Below are 16,460 nucleotides of genomic sequence, written 5' to 3' on the forward strand. Positions count from 1 at the left end.
AGAGGGGAAGGCAAAGGTTTTGTTAAAGCTCATTATTGAAAATCCTCATTTTATTAACAAGCTAATTGTACTCCATGCAAGCACATGTACCATAATGACTTGAGGCTACGCACTAGCATCTTTTATTTCATTTGATCATGGCATAACTTGCAATAGGGTGATTAACATGTCGTGTAATAACATGTAATCATATTGATATTGGGAATAACAATAACAATATTGTTGAGTGCAAAGCTTACAGTATAGGGAAAAATAACAAGCCAGGAATGGATGTATAAAATCTTAACATGTTAAGTAACGATCAAATAAAACATTAGTGAATATATAATCGTCCGCTTGGTAAAAATAGGAAAAATATAAAAATACCTTTTTTTATGCAAATTAAATTTGAAATTGAAATTGTTCATTTGAGGTTTAACCGGAGTTCTTTTGATTACCTTATCTCCTTGTGCGCTCGTATTCTTCAATTTGGATTTTAAATAGAGCATTCCCTCACCACATTTGTACTTTCAAACTGACTCGTGCGCATTAGCAACAAAGCTACCCCACAAATACACACTTAAATTCAAACTCTCTTCTGTGGTCGGTCTGTGATCTATCTGCTGGATAATTGGATGCCGTGTGCAGCTGTGAACTTTACATCCGATTAAGGCGCCTGTCTCCATTGTGGCAGCCCAGAGTTTTGGAGGCTGACCCGCAGGTTCAGAGACCCCGACTGACATCCCGCCGGTGCCGAAACGACCTCCATCACTGGCCTCACTGGCCGGCTAATGAGCCTCCGCCGGCCATTAGCCGGCAGGAGGAGGCACGCGGACAAATGGCAGAGCTATTAATCAAAAGGATTGAGGCGTGACCTCACAGTGGTGACGTTAAAGAGCCGTACCCCTGCTGTCTGCCACGTGACGCTACATGTTTACATGCATATGTAACTGTGTGCTAATGACGTTCCAAAGTATGAACTTATGTTACCTAGACATGAAGTGCACTAATGTTGTTTTGTGTCATATAAAAGCTTCCAGCCTTTTGCTGCGATAATTATATCTACCGCCTCGTGTGCAGCCTTCAACCTTCAACTCAGTAATAAAAATAGATTTTTCTCTTATTGATTGAAGTATTGATCAGTGTAAGCTTGTTAATCAAACATGAGTTGTAATTTATTATTATTTAGATGTAGAAAAATGACAATTTTTGAAATTAAATCATATATCACTTCAGAAATAAAATAGGAGACAAAGTACTGAGTACTAAGAAACATAGGTTTTGTTTTTAACAACATAAAGGTCTATTCGCTCTGTTAACATCAGTCCATTCTCCCCCAATGCTTTCAAAGCACCCTCTGGGTATTTCTTTGAATCTTCCCGTACCTTTATCTCAGAACCCGCGACTTCACTCAATAAGAGTCTATTCACCAGGCAGGTGAATAAAATAAAATGAGAATTCTAAAAAGGCTCTAAAGGAAGGAGCTAGTGCGGGATGCTCATACACTTGTATTGTCATCATGAGTCGACTCCTGCGATCGAAAAAAGAGAACTTGCAATGGTATGAAAGTCCTTGAGAAAACGACCCTACTTCTCACTTGATATATTACCCCATTAAATATTGTACATATTAGTTTAGGGTCACAATTTCTAGTTTCAAGTCCTCTTCAATAGAACATGATGTTTATTTAGTAAATACTTGTCGTGTATTGTCTCCCTGTTGTAAATATATTTGGCTTACAACTCACTGTGTTTGTCTCTGAGCTGTGTGAGTTGCAGTGGGCGTTTCTGAAGTGAACACTTCAACAGAAAACCAACATCTGCTGTGGATACTTGTGTTTTGGAGTTCATATTTATTGTCGCTGACTGGCGGCAGAGATACAATGAGATTGAAATTTAGTGAGCACTTGTTTCCACAAACACTGGTTTTAAATAGGCTTCATAGACCCAATTTTCTGGTCTTTTTAATTTATTTAAACCTTATTTTTGAGACAACTTCGGTTGGGGAAACTCAGTTTGGTTTATTAAACCCTCTCCAAAAAACGTTATAATAAAAAATTGAACTTGACAGTAGAGTGGAAATCAAGGCTAAATGAGGAGATATTTATATATTTTATCTCTGTAAAGGCAGAGATAACGAAGGGCGGAAGGCAGCAGTCACTCAGATAAAAAGATCTACGCACAAACGCAACACCCAACGCCAGAGCTATTTATACCTGTAAGCTGCTTTCATCACTTTGTTTGGGTTAACCAGTCTGTAATTAAACCGTACCGTCGCCTCCCTGCGGCTCCCAATGAGAAGTGCAGGTAGCTCAGACCGCCCAGTGAAAATGATTGATAGCAGAAGTAAACCAGTGACAGCTGAGTATTTAGACAACCTCGGCGATAGATTTTCTGCACCAAACCGGAGATGAAATATAAGCAACGTTGACGTGATTTTTATCAGGTGGGCAGGAAAATAAAAGAATAGTAGTTATGAAAGTAGGCAACATGCTTTGCAGCCTGTTTAGATTTTTCAATTTTGTGAAAAAACGCCATATATTTTAAAAAATATGTGCTTCTGTTATAGTGGGAAATACTTCATTCCTGCCGTGGTAGCAGTTCGTACCTTTGCAACTACAACAGCAAGTATTTCTGTTAACGGTCCCCGTGCTTCTCCAATGCTGGAGCCCGAGGCCTCCCTCTTCACCTCGCTTCTCATCCGCTCTGTTGTATGATCTGCGACCCTTTGACCTGCTGGAATACCTGTTCAGGACAAAGTAATGGGACATTTCTTCTCTGAGGTATTTTGTCCGCTTCCATCACTCTGCAAATAAATATAGCTGAATGGCCGGCTGCCCTCAATTCCTCCCACCCACCCTTCCATCTCTACAACGTCCGATCCAGAAGGAGAAATTAAGTATAGATGAAAAAAAACATGCTGTATTTCGTGATGGATGATCTTCACCAAAATGTGGTCATTACTGAAAAAGGCGATTGCTATTTTGAATCACAGATATCCTTATCGACTTGCCTGGAAATTTAAATGAGATCTGAATTTTTCATGTTTCTCCAAATGGCCGGCACTGTTAAGGTCTTGATTTCCATGTGTGAGCTTTGAGGGAACCCGAACACGGTGTCAAGAATACCGTAGCTGACTCTCCGTCATCGTCACACAAATAATTAACTCTCCCAAGACTTGATGCGTCATTAAGTATTTTCTTGTGACCAGTTGAGTAATTATTCAGGGACATATTTTGATGATTATTTGATAGGGGACATAATCAGTTTTGCTCTGGGGTTGTTTCATAGGAAGGAATATGTCATATTTGTGAAACCCATTCATTAACTCGCATTCTGCTACATTTACTTTTTTGTCCTTTGAACTCGGTCTTAAAGATTTGACTCATTTAGAAAGACTTCCATGTATTCCTAATATTTCCTTCCATGCTCGCATGAACATTGTTGTACTGACCGCCTCACCATCGGGGGGGTCCAAACTAGCCGCATTGCCACAGTTCCCAAGGTGTTTCATTCATTAGTCGGCGTTTCCCAATGTGAGTTCAAGACTCGGGACCACATCTCTCACCAAGACTTTATCCTGCTGTCGATGCATCAGATGCCTTCTTTTTTTTTGTGGTGAATGTGAAATGCTATAAATATTTCATGTTCCACCTTAATAGAATTAGAGCGTATTGTTTCGTGATAATCATGCATCTTGTGATGAATGTTGTGTAATGTGATACGTACCCATTGTTGTCCACTTCTTTAACGAGTAATAACAGGATTTATTATGAGGTATTTGGAAAATCTGCCTTTAGTGAGCACATTTCTTCTTGTCTTCCCACACCATTTTCACAACCGCCAACAGTCACTTTGCTTCTACCTTCTACTTCCACACTTTCTGTGTATTCTTGTTTACCACCGTGAACACTAGATCCAGAGTGCAACGCAGCTCACACTGACCTTCTTTGTCCTCGCAATGCTCTCAACCCAACCAGGCTCACACTTGTTCAGTGTCACATTTACACATACAGAGGACGCCGGACATCCGGTCCCGGGGGAGGAGGGGGGGGGTGGAAATCTGTGAACAGCGAGCAGTAAAATGTGAAGCTACTGTTGTGGATTTCCCTCAAATTGACCGGTCGGCTGCGGCTGTGGCCTGAGATCCCCCGGGGTCCTGGAGATAAATACCTCCAGTAAAACTAAGAAAAAACGGGCCGATGAAGAGTGGATTGGAAAAGCGCGGCGAGAGAGAAACTGAAAGCGAAAGATGGGGAGAGAAAGAGCCGTAGATAAGTGTCCCTTTGAAGAGAACATCAGCAGGCTTTACGGCACTCAGGCAGACCTCCCTCCTCCCTCCTCACAGAGGACCCATCTCCGCAGATGAAAGCAGGGCCCTCTTTGAGGTGGCGCCCTTGCATTATCCCTGCATCCTGCATCAGGTAATTGAAAGACCTGAGAGTATGGTAGGGGGGTAGTTTTGGAGTTCTGGAAAATGAGAAGGCTAATTGGTTTTTACAAGAATGGCAGGAGAAGAAGAGAAAGAAGCTTAAAAAGTTACAGGTGCTTTTACAAGAGAAATTTCTGCTGTATGATTGTTATGCTGTGCTGCGGTAACCCGTTTAAGGTTTAAATGTTGTCTGCGTGAAAAAAATTGTATATTTAAAATGTACATTTTTCAAGATAATTTAAAGATTTTCTCCATTGAGTTATATTGTTAAAGAAAATTAAAATACTGAAACATTTCCAGAAACCAGTCACACCTGAGATGTCTTTAAAAAGCGGAACCTTTTAGTAGTTGAAAGGTTTCTGTAGCTGAAAGCACACAGAAGGAGATGAAGGAATAGAAAAAGTTCAGAGAGCAAAAGCCATAGCAAACAGCATCTACGGTATTCAGTATTCAATAAATGACACCGCCTTCATAGTGGATTAGATACAACTCATAACATATGCAGGACCTGTTACGTTGTGAAGGCTTTATGCGGCTGAAGTTCTCATGAAACCGTCTCAGAGCTGAAACTGGCCTGTTAACATTATCCAACCCAATGAGGCAGGAAGGACAGTTTGGCCTATAAAACCACAGAGGACATCCTGTGGTCCGTGGGTGTGTGTGTGTGTGTGTGTGTGTGTGTTTTAGAGAGATCTAGAGACAAATATTAAATTTGGTGGGGGATTGACTATGGAATGGTTCTGTATGAGCTCAATGGATCACAGTAATCTCGGCCAAATCAGTGTCACTGCACTCTCTGCACGCTGTTTAATCCTCTCTGGCATGACATTTAACATGTTGTGCAGCGTATGTGTTATGACGAACACATCCCCCGCACTTTGAATGTTGCTCTGTACAGATATCCAAGTCTGCATTTGCTCCGTGACATTTGCCTTTACATTGCCAGTAAAATAGGAGTCGGAATCGAATGCTTACGCAGAGTAAAAGCTGTGACCCTTTTGCAGAGTCTCGACAGGGAAAGGTCCTTTATCAAATCCCTTCTCTGACCAGACATTTGTTTACTTTAATCCAGGTCACTCACATCTTCGTCATCTCTCCTCCCAAAGGTCTCTCCCTCCTGTTCCTTTCCATCCCCACTTGTTTTTCCTCCCGTTTTTTTTTTTTTTTCTTTCTCTCCCCCCCCCCAACGGACGGAACATGGACATGGTTTCTCAATATCAACCAGACTCCTCCCCCTCTTTGACTGGTGGTGTTTTCTCCTCCCTCCCTCCCTCCCTCCCTCCTGTGCGGAGAGCTCGGCAGTGAGCGTTAATCCCGGATTGTGCTGCCCTGCCGTCTGCATCCCGTTGTTGCTCGGAGAGCATGGCGTGGCTCCAGGACCCCTGTGTGAACGAATGAGAGAGAGAGGGAGGGAGGGAGAGAGAGAGAGAGAGAGAGAGGTGCCGTCTCCCGACTGTCACAGCTGCTCGAGCACTTCACTGAGTTTTAGTCACACACACTCTCGCACGTGAACAAGGGGGAGAGGAGAGCAAAAGGAAGGATGACGTCCGGTTTGTCGCAGCGGCGGGCGCAGATGTGAGCGAAGAGAGAGGAGACCTCGGTCACGTCCTGGGTTCCAACGCCACCTTCCAACGCCAACTCCCTCGGCTCACCGCTGCGTCTCCCCCCCCTGCTGCTCGCACTCGAGAGGGATTAAACTTTTGTGTGTGTTTTGATCTCTTGTCGGCGTACATCTGGAACTCTTTGAGACCCGAACATGGAGTCTCCCACCAAAGAGATCGAGGAGTTTGAAAGCACGTCGCTGAAGTACCTGCAGCCGGAGCAGATTGAGAAGATCTGGCTCAGGCTCCGTGGACTGTAAGTATGCACACTTTTATAGCTTCCGACAAGTGTCCGTGTGTGAAGTAATGCTGCGTATGCAAGGGGGGGAAATAGGTCTTGCACATTTTTGAATATTTAAAAGTTTATCATTGATCTGTAATAGCATGATCGCAGACACTTGTGTCGACATCAACGCTGCGCTCGAGTTTTGTGTACAGCACGTGTAACTTGCGTGATGCGTGTGTGAGTTTCAGTTTGTGAAAGACCGTAAGGATTCTTTGAGTGAAAACCTAAAAAAGGAGAGCGAGAGAGAAAGAGAGATTATTCAAGTCAAATAGCTCGGAGCTACATTCTTTGAACTATTTGGAATGACTTGTTTACATTACGGGACAGCGAGTCTGTTACAGCTAATGAGTAGCTCTCAATTTCACCTTATTGCATGTGTTTTTTATGTCGTTGAATCACTTTTCCTTTGCTGCTTCACGATGACGTCTCTAAGAGACGACGATGTCTCTTCGTGCTGCTTTTCCTTTTAACACCTGTTGTCCGTGTACAATTATGACTTGAATGACTGAATGTGTTGTTGTCTGAAGTTGAGGCTAATTCTACATTTTTATCAATTTTCTTTTTTCCTTCTCCTCTTTGTGTGTTCACGTATTTTCACCAGCCATTTGCCTCTTAGGCCCCCCACACTATTTCTCTTTAAATAATACAAAAGCCCCCTCGAGCCTCACATTTCTCATTTCTACCAGTTTCCACCAACCAATCAACACCTCAGTGACCTTTCGCCCTTTGAATAGAGCTCCGCACATCGTGTATGCAAGCTGAAGTGGGAATTCTTCTCTCTTTTCATTTTCACTTCTCCTCCTCCTTACTCAGCGGGAGGAGGAGACCGCAGCGTTGCCACGAGGGTCGTGTTAGGAATGAGATCTTTCATGTTGCCGCTGGAGGTCCGGCTGAAATGCAGTTTTCTTTCTGCACCACAGAAGACATCTGAGCGAACGAACCGCTTCACGGGGTCTGCAGTTCATCTGTCGGCCGCCCTCCGTCCCCCTTCTCTCGTCGCTCTTATTTCCATGTTCAGGCACTTCTTCTGTTCCATGATTAGTCATTTTTTTCTGTCTCACTCCCGTGTCAGAAGCTCGATACGCAGGTCCCTCCAACCGTCCTCCGCTGCCACATTCGGTTTCCCCCGGACGGCTCCGTTGTCTCTTCATTTGGTCACTGTCATGACTTCCCCATCACGACCATTTGTCTTCTGGGGTATTTGATTGATAGCGACTCAGATGAGTGTAACAAGGGGCCCCGGCTTCTTCTTCTTTCTTCTTTTCTCATCACGACAATGCTGCGCTCAGGGCTCCTGTTGCGTGTCAGAGATCACATTAGCCTTTAATCTCACAAAGAGCCTCCATCCGCAGAGGATGGGGAGCTGCAGCTGACAGGCGGCCCCCACAGATGTTGACGTGTGCAGTGTACGTTTAAGACGGAGGGACGCATGATATAGACTCGTTCCGTATTCAGTGGCTTGGGGACTTTTACTGCGTGTGCTGCCGGCTCATCCTAGTAGGTTTGTGTGGCAGCCGCACGATGTGTGTGTGTGTGTGTGTGTCCGTGTGTGTGTGTGCTGCACGGCTATCACAGCTCCGCTCAACGATAAACGTCGTGACGTCCACTGATCGAGGCACGAGCAGATTCCTGTTGTGTTGAATTGCTTGGCTCCGGCTAAAAGGCCCATCTGAGTTTTTGTATTGGTGAAAGGATTCCAATGGATTTCCATTGGTAAACAAGATAACTGTGACACGGGCCACCTCGCCGCCAACTACTGATTATTGAAAATCAATGATTTATTTAATCACTTGATCGACAGTTCGTCTTAGAGAGAGCTGCCTTTCAGGGAAGGTCGTCATAGATTCCGTCCACTGATATGTGAAACCTTGACTGAAATAAAATAAGATATTCCAAGAAAAAGATGCTGCTATTAGCTGTCCAGACAGCCGCACAAATGTACTTTAAAAGGTTTAAATGCTGCTTCCTGTGACCTTTATAATTACAATACATCCTTGAGCTTCCGTGACCCCTTTCAGCCCACATGCTCATTATGCCGAGGACATTGCATTAAAGCCTTCTAATTAGAAGAAGAGCTGCGTTGTTGACATATTTGGACATAAAGAAAGCCCAGTGAGGAGGGGGAGGGGCAAAAGGTGAAATGAGAAGAGGGTAGGGGAACAGGAAATGTCCATTTGCCCCTTTCTTCCTTTTTGTTATTGATTTATTTTCATTTTTTGTCTTTCCTGTGCTTTTGTTGTCCATTTACTCTAAAGCTTTAAGCTACTTTTTCTTTGCCATTTACTCCCAACAATCTGTAAGACAATCATCCGACGATGTCTTTCTCATTTTAATTGCTTAATGGACTCTGAGTGAATGATTGGATCTTTTTTTTTCTATGTAGTCTTGAGGGAGCGCTTAACATATCTTTTACAGGGAACAAGTTCCTTAGCTTGCACTTTTACATTGAGATTGAGGAACAAATCAAGTTAAGTGCTATGAATTCCGCCTGACTGGAATTTTAATCCGGTTCTGTTGTGGAACGCTCATGGGCCGTCCACCCTTTGCTCCACTTTGCTAGTATGAGTGTTATAAGTGTGGGTATCTCTCTCTCTCTCTCTCGCTCTGTTTGTTCGTATAAATTAGCTTTTAGAGCCACACGTTTACCTCTTCATAAAGGTGTGGGTGTGCTTTAATGTGTGTGTGTGCTTAAAAACACCTCATCTGCTACTCGTTAATTGAACACAATTGAATGAAACTAATATAACTTTTTTCATTCCCTTTTTACATTTCATTAAAATCTGCACGTCTGAAGCAGTCTAATTCTCCCGATGGCTCATTTGTATTTGTGGGCATAATGTGTGGTATTGGAAGCGCGTTGGCTTTCACGAATGAACGGGTTTTTATTCTAAGTAGCCGTTGGACAGCGATGTTTTTTTTCAAACTACATTGACAAGCCAAGCTGATTGTGTTTGACAGAACAATAGTAATTGGAGTTTATTTCAGTGTGGTATTACATTTTAACTCGTAATACATAATCAAACTCATAATTACATATCAATTTGCATCAAAGCCTTCTGATTCTTAAGTCAAACGGAAGACAGAATTATCTCCTCATGACATTTTTTAAGACTGAGATGATATCGGCGAATGTGAAACACTGTCATATTGTGGCGTGAGACCCGATGTCTTTCATTTAAATGCCATGTGAAATGCAAAAAATTACTTTCAATAAATGCCTCACTGTCCACGTGTTTTGTCTCTCTGTCAGGCGCAAGTACAAGAAGACGTCCCAGAGGTAAGACTTGCTGGTGGACCAGCCTCATACCTTCCCATCTCCTCACCCTCCTCTTGTTCTCTCCCCTGATACCTTTTTTAAAATGTCCTTCCTTTATTCATTGTTGCTTGTCTTGCAAAGCTCTTTGCAAGTCTGTTATAAAAGTGAAACATGAATGGAAGGTATTATTATTGCTATTATTATTGTGATTCTCAGCATCCCCTCTTTTCCCCACCCCTCATTTCTGGGGGTCACAGATCTTAGCCGATCGTATGTATGCAAAAATAAATAATCTTGCTTTCACTTGTGCTTTCTCTCTTGTGTTGATTGGGGTGTCAACTGATCGTCATTACCAGATAACTTGCGCACAATGGATAGAAATTATGGAGACGCAGTTGTTTCAGAGCCATAGACAACTCGGAGAATTTGAAACGTTGACAAAGAACTCTTCTGTTTTATAATACTCAATTGTTTAGTTCTGTTGCAGCGATTAATTAATGGATGCGTGGGTTATGCAGAATAAAATATCATTTGTTAAAGATGATGCTGTATCTGAAACATGATTTCAGTGCCCTTCATTATTCATTTCATCCTTCTGAGGCAAATTACATCTGGTTTGTCTTTAGAAACCTCAAGACGATGAAATGCACAACAGACTGTAAAACTCTTTTCATTGTTAATCCCCATACAAATCAAGCAGGTGTGTTTTGGTCTGCTTTTAGCAAACATGGACTCAAACAGGAGTGGATTTGTCATGGACTATTTTTCGATGTGGATTGATAACATTTGGCGTGTTTGTGTGTGTGTGTGTGTTCAGCAGCAGGGCAGTGGATGTTGGATTGACTCTAAATATGTTCATTATAATGAAGGAACACGTCACATGTCACAACAGTGGGGCTCGTTGATGTTCTTGGACAACAATGGAGCTCGACAGCACAGAGGAAGAAGCTCTTTTGCTCCACAGCAGCTTAATAGTCGGATGAATACATTGTCAATTTCTGTCATTGTCATGTTGTTTTTTTACGATCAGGACAAAATTGAATATCACCAGCCTTTTTCTTTAGGGCGACGTGGGATCAACATATTATGCTCTCAGTTGTGGATTGGACTGAAATATATAATATGGACTAACTGACACTAAAGAGTTCATAAATACACACATTACAATGCACGCTAACTGTATTGTTGTGTTAACTCGCTAAATAAAGAAGTTGTGACTCCTAAAATGAAGCTGGAAACCCAAATAGGTTTCCGTAGCGTCACCCTAATGCGGTTTGGTGGCATTTTTCCAGCCAGCGGTGGGATTGCCGCACAGTTGATTGAATGAAGTCTTCTCATGCTGCTTATTTGCACAGCGTGTGGTATTTTGGATGGTGTAGAGCAAGTGGTCGGAAGCCCTCGTTCTCTCTCTGTCTCTCTCGCTCTCTCCCTGATGGGTGGGTGATTTCCTGTGTGGAGGAGCCGGGCTGATTGACAGCTCCATATGTGTCTGTGTAATTACGACCGGGCTAATTGGCAGAGAGGAACACTGGGACATTGTCATTACTGACACACCAGTACAACCCCTCACACATGCAGATGGAGGGAGAGATAGCCCGCTTCACGTGGGGAAGGATGGAGGGATGGCGGAGAAGAGCGTTTGAGTGCAAAGAGAGATGGAAGAAAGACCGCGAAGACAGGAAAGGTGTCGGCCCTTGTGCGTTTTATTACGAATACGGCTCACAACGGTGGCAGATTTACTTGCTGGCTAATGACCCTTTTTGGAGGGATCCACAAAGAAAGTTTCTGTTTTACCGATACAAGAGGCACTTTGATTGTGTGGACAGAGCTGTAATTGAACCATCATCCAGGGGACGCGTTCGGTGAACGGTCGATTCTTTCACAAGTCTCCCCGTTTTATTCTCATGCTTCAGAATGTGCCAGACAGCAATTTGATTCAATCCACTTGTCAAATTAAAAAATCCCACCCGTTTCTCTTAGGTATACATAAAAGGCATCGATCACCCGAGCACCGCCACTTACACTGATTGTGCACCAACAAAGCAACACGTAGATGGTTTGTGTGTCTCTTTGTTTTCCGCGACAGGCGGCTGAATGCAGCACTGATTGAAATAGGCTTTTGCTGGAGTCTGTAAGACTGTAAAAATGCTACACAGGTCACTACTTATAGCCTGGCTTTCAGAGGCTTTAAGGGTTTTGCCATCTTATCCAGGCAAGTCTCCAGCCCTAAATTACCTTATGTTAGTCTGCCGAACAGCCAGCTCTCAGAGTGTGTGTGTGTGTGTGTTGTGTCTCCTTATGTTCTCAGAGGTCTGCTTTGTTTGTTCAGGTTGCAGGGCTACAATACCTGTTTCCTATGGCAGCAAGGACTCGTGGTATCTACACGCTTGTCTCCTTGCTATAGTTTCCAGACACTCATACTTTAGCGGCTGATGAATCCGGACTAAGAGGATAAAAACAAGTTGTGTGATTCTCAAAGTGCACTGCCGAGAAAATGGCATATTTGTGATTTTGTGCAGTTTTTACATATTTAAAAAAGGGTGATACATATACATTGGATGGCAATATGTGCAGCTGGGTGCACTCCTTATAAGAATGGCAATTTATTTAGCTAAATGTGAACGAATCAAACACACAAAAAAGGGGAACAGTGAATGAAGAGACCTGATGAAGAATCGAAAGGGCCACAGTAAAGCACATGAGGACAGAAATCATAGAGCTGAGATTCACTGAGGCCAAAATTGAACTCTTTGTTCAGTAAGTCAGTAATCAGGTAGAACATCTTCCAGGCATTTGATACCTTTCAAGAAGAAACCATTTGAAACCATTTCCCAAGCCGCTCTGTCTCTTTTCGGAGGTTTGAGGACACTTGTCACCAAAGCCATTGCGTTATTTATTTTAGATGATCATTGATGATTACTTGCGGGCAACAGTATCATGAAACAAACAGATATTTATCTCTGGAGCAATAAGGACCAGACATTACCATAAAGATGATGATGAGCTGAGATAATTAATTGAGACATAAAAATGAGGCACTCGGTTTATCACTTACTCTACTCCAAGCTCCACTTTCCAATTCAATCTGGACATCTGTCTTCATGTTTATTCTATTCATTTGAAGTCAAACAGTGTCAGTGTTTTAATTCAATCCCTCTTGAAACCTCTCTCAACTGTGTGTCTGTGTAAGTGGCCAGTTTCTCGCCTTAACAAAGAGTGTCGACTATCAGGCCTTATCACAGGGCGAACCCGAGCCGGCTGGATTATTATCCAACAATAAACAGCCTCCACCTATAGATGTGGTGATTTTTCTTATTTTATAGCAAACAATTGCTTCCAGTGCAGAAGAATAAAAACTGTTAAAGGCGGCACCAGTCCGGAGTAGCTCGGCCAGGTGAGTATTTGAGTCATAAAACAGGTGTTTGTTCCCCATTCTTTGTCCGTAGGTGACAGCAGCTCCGACTTTAATTACTTCTGTAATTGCTTGGTAGTGCTGGTGGGGATCTGTGGCTGTGGCTCTTTCTCTTCTGCTGTGGTCATGTTATGTGTAATTCCGGCCAACACTGACTACCAATAACTCTTTTAGGTGGAAAATGTTGTGTTTCATTTCCATGCTGTGGACACGCTAATGATTATGCCTTCGTCTTGCTGTTTCTTGTTGGCCTCCATTCTCTCTTCCCCTCCTTCCTCCCTTCACCCCGTCTCCTCCTCTCTTCTACTACCTGATGATTAGAGGAGGTAATTGCCCAGCTCCAATGAATCACCAAGCTTGGGCTAATTACATTCCTCTCAACCGATCTTTTTGTTTTCTTTTTGTTTTTCCCATTTCCTTCCCCTTCGCTCCACATCAGGGCGCTCTGTTCTTTCAGTTATCCGCCTCGGTTAGCGTTAATTCACCGGTTTTTCACCGCGCGGGTGCCGAAAGACAGGTGCATTGGTACATGCGCAGGCTGCACACGCTGAAGATGCGCAGTCTGATATGAAGTACCAGTTCACAGACGTGTGGCACGTGCATGTACAAGCAGCCGCTTGCACAGAGTGAAGCGTGATGCATTTTCAATCCAGGCCAAACAATCCCCTTCAATAGCCGCCGCGCACAACGGGGCAAATCTCTTTTTTCTTCTTTCCTTTTGCCTGTCTTAAAGTGACATCAAAAGTGAGGAAGCGTCAAAGTGGTGCATTTGCGTTCCGCCGCAGAGGGCTTCTACACTGATTACTCCCCCCCCCCTCCCCCACCCCTCCCTTTGCCTTCCTCACAAGGACGGTATTGGGCTGCGTGCTGCGAGTCTGCAGATGGATTACGAAGCCCAAAACGATCATACTTTATCCCACACTTGAGCCACGCGGCAGAGAGGAGTACAGGAACGTCACGGGACACCTCGCAGGCCTTTCTGCGTCTGCAGCAGACAATATTGCAGATTTATGGTGGAGATTGTCTCTTTAATCTGCTTCTTTATTTCCACCCTTCCTCAAACCTCACTCCGTCCCACCTCTCCCCTGTACCCTGCTGATTATTTGTCCTCAAGCTATTACCTCAAGTAGATGTAGTGATAGAGCATGAATGTGTAACTATTTGTCAGTGTCTGTTGGAGAGAAGATGCTTGGTCACACTGTGTGAGAATGCGAAAAATAGGCTGTGCGCACCCTGTAGTGTTTGGTATACTGAATGTGTGTACTCATGCGTGGTGCCCGACAGCATTCAGTGTGTGTGTGTGTGTGTGTGTGTGTGTGTGTGTGTGTGTGTGTGTGTGTGTATGTGTGTATGTGTGTATGTGTGTGTGTGTGTGTGTGTGTGTGTGTCAGAAAGAGAGAGTGCTACTTGTGCTTTTATTTCCATTCAGCTATCTATCATCCCACCTCATTCATCTCCAGCTAACCCGGTCATTTTGGTCCCAGCGGGAGACGCAGACCTTTAGTGTATTCAAAGACTTTCTGTGGCCCGCTGCCTCTTGTCATATCCAATCTCAAAGACCAGGTCGGCCAAATGGGGTTTTTCTTGGCAAAGCAGGACCTGCATTAAGCCAGAAAGAATGCATGGATGGATCCAGGCAATGTTTATGTTTACTGAGCATCCCAATGCTATCACAGTCAATTTGAGTAGCAAGGCTGTGAGCTCTGGGTGATGTTGCATGAAATAAGTAAGATAAAATTGATGTTGTCTTGATTTAGTTCAGATTTTTTCATCAGTTAGACTACAAATATACTATTATCTACCATCTTCTACCATTATCTACTTTGGTTAATACCTTTTTAGTCACAAATACCAACCCTATGAACAGATATCGACCGGCGCTGAGCATATTCTACTCTCAACTGAGTAGAGTGAGGAGAATGAGGAGACGGCTCGCTCATTAGCCCCCCGAATCCCTTCTCACTGCTGTCACAGCATTGTTTCTGATTGATGGCCTTCAGACGCCGAGTAAGTCGCCGGACGGTCGCGCCGTAGATAATGGCTTGATTGGTGACGCAGCTGTTATGCAAACAGTGGACAGCGAATGATCGTGAAGTGAAACATGCACTTTGTCGCCTGGCAGAAAGCTCTCTGTTTGTCTGTGTGCGAGTGCGACACGTTTCGCAAACATTCACCATACGTGCGTTTGTGAGTTTGTGATAATGCACACGTTGCTGCTGTGTTTTTCTTTTGGATGTTACTTTGGGAGGAACTCTGTGAATTGCAGGACTGACGCAGTTGGGCCTCTGTCTTCTGTCACCACTCTTTTTAACCGCTCCCCATGACAGACTGGACTAAACATCCTTTCCACGAAATAAACATTCAGCACAGTAGTTCACTTCACCGCGGTTCAATGCGTGGGGACTTCATGCTGTTTCACATATTTCCTCAATCAGGTTCAATACCCGACACATCCACAGGCCCACGTTAGCACAGTGCGGTTAAGGGAGATTTTATTCTTCCCTCAATGAACAAAGCAGCAGGAGATACAGTACCTTGCTCTAGCAGATGACATTGAAATGATTTCATCAGCAGGATAAACACTTAAGAATGTATTCATGACACGACGTAGTCGTTTCACCATTTGGAAGGTTTGAGCTTTACGCGTGATCCCTTAAATCCCCCTTTATGTCTCTACAGATTTACCACTTTAGCCCAACTGAGACTGAACTATTGAGGCTCCTACTAACATTTCAATCTTAATCCAATATCTTCTTCGTTTACCGTAAACATCTAACACGACCAAGCAATCGTATGAACTGCATAGAAATGCTAAATAGTTATTTAGGGGTTAAAAGTAGTGGGATGGTTCCAGAACAACAGGAAGTTGTTGTACTGGGACCAATACCACTTTGGTGCAGAATGAGGAATCATTTTCTCCATTAGTATCCCCATTGGGAACATTAACGGCATGGGACCAACGTTCAGTCTTCTGCAGTATTATGTAATATTATCTTCTGTGCATTTGCTAGTTGTCCAGTTGCACTCCCACAAATACAGAAAAATACACGACTAACAGAAATCTCAAAGCGTCACCTCATCAAACTATGTTTGTATTTAACCGAGACTTCGTTTCCCCGCCTGACAATCTAAAGTAAATATGTGATCAGCAACCCTCCCACCTACAAACCACTGTGAGTTCCTGCTGAACATAATTAAGCTTATTAAGTCATTACTATAAAAATGTTAGCCGACCGTGGTGTTTGATGGAGACATTTGGCATTAGATGCCTCAAAGAGTCCATTTCTTCAGCCGTTTTATAGTGTGCTGTTATAAAGGGAAAAATGTACTTATTAACCAATATACAACGGGAGGACTTGCATCAAAACTTATTGCTTCTGTAGAATTATTTTTCACATCTGCATGCATTATGTTAAATAATAGGAAATCATTTAAATTTTTCCAAAATAAAAGCATTCAGGAAATACAAAATGGTCTTGACTTTTCAACATTAGT

At 43.2% G+C, this 16,460-nt stretch overlaps 1 protein-coding gene across 5 annotated transcripts in view; it reads left to right on the forward strand.

The window, feature by feature from the left end:
* Positions 1-16,460, forward strand: part of pde1cb (phosphodiesterase 1C, calmodulin-dependent b) — a 58,662-nt gene that overhangs the window by 14,243 nt on the left and 27,959 nt on the right. For 2 of the 5 annotated variants that reach the window (XM_078099543.1, XM_078099544.1), the window contains exons 1-2: positions 5,720-6,267; positions 9,548-9,574. The exons of the other annotated variants lie outside the window; for them this stretch is intronic. In XM_078099543.1, coding sequence (XP_077955669.1) covers positions 6,167-6,267; positions 9,548-9,574 — 128 coding nt within the window. In that variant the 5' untranslated portion in view covers positions 5,720-6,166. Of the gene's footprint in view, positions 1-5,719; positions 6,268-9,547; positions 9,575-16,460 lie in introns of those variants that run through there. 5 annotated transcript variants of the gene reach the window in all.

Source organism: Gasterosteus aculeatus, chromosome 3, assembly GCF_964276395.1.
Source record: "Gasterosteus aculeatus chromosome 3, fGasAcu3.hap1.1, whole genome shotgun sequence".
Taxonomy (NCBI): Eukaryota; Metazoa; Chordata; class Actinopteri; order Perciformes; family Gasterosteidae; genus Gasterosteus; species Gasterosteus aculeatus.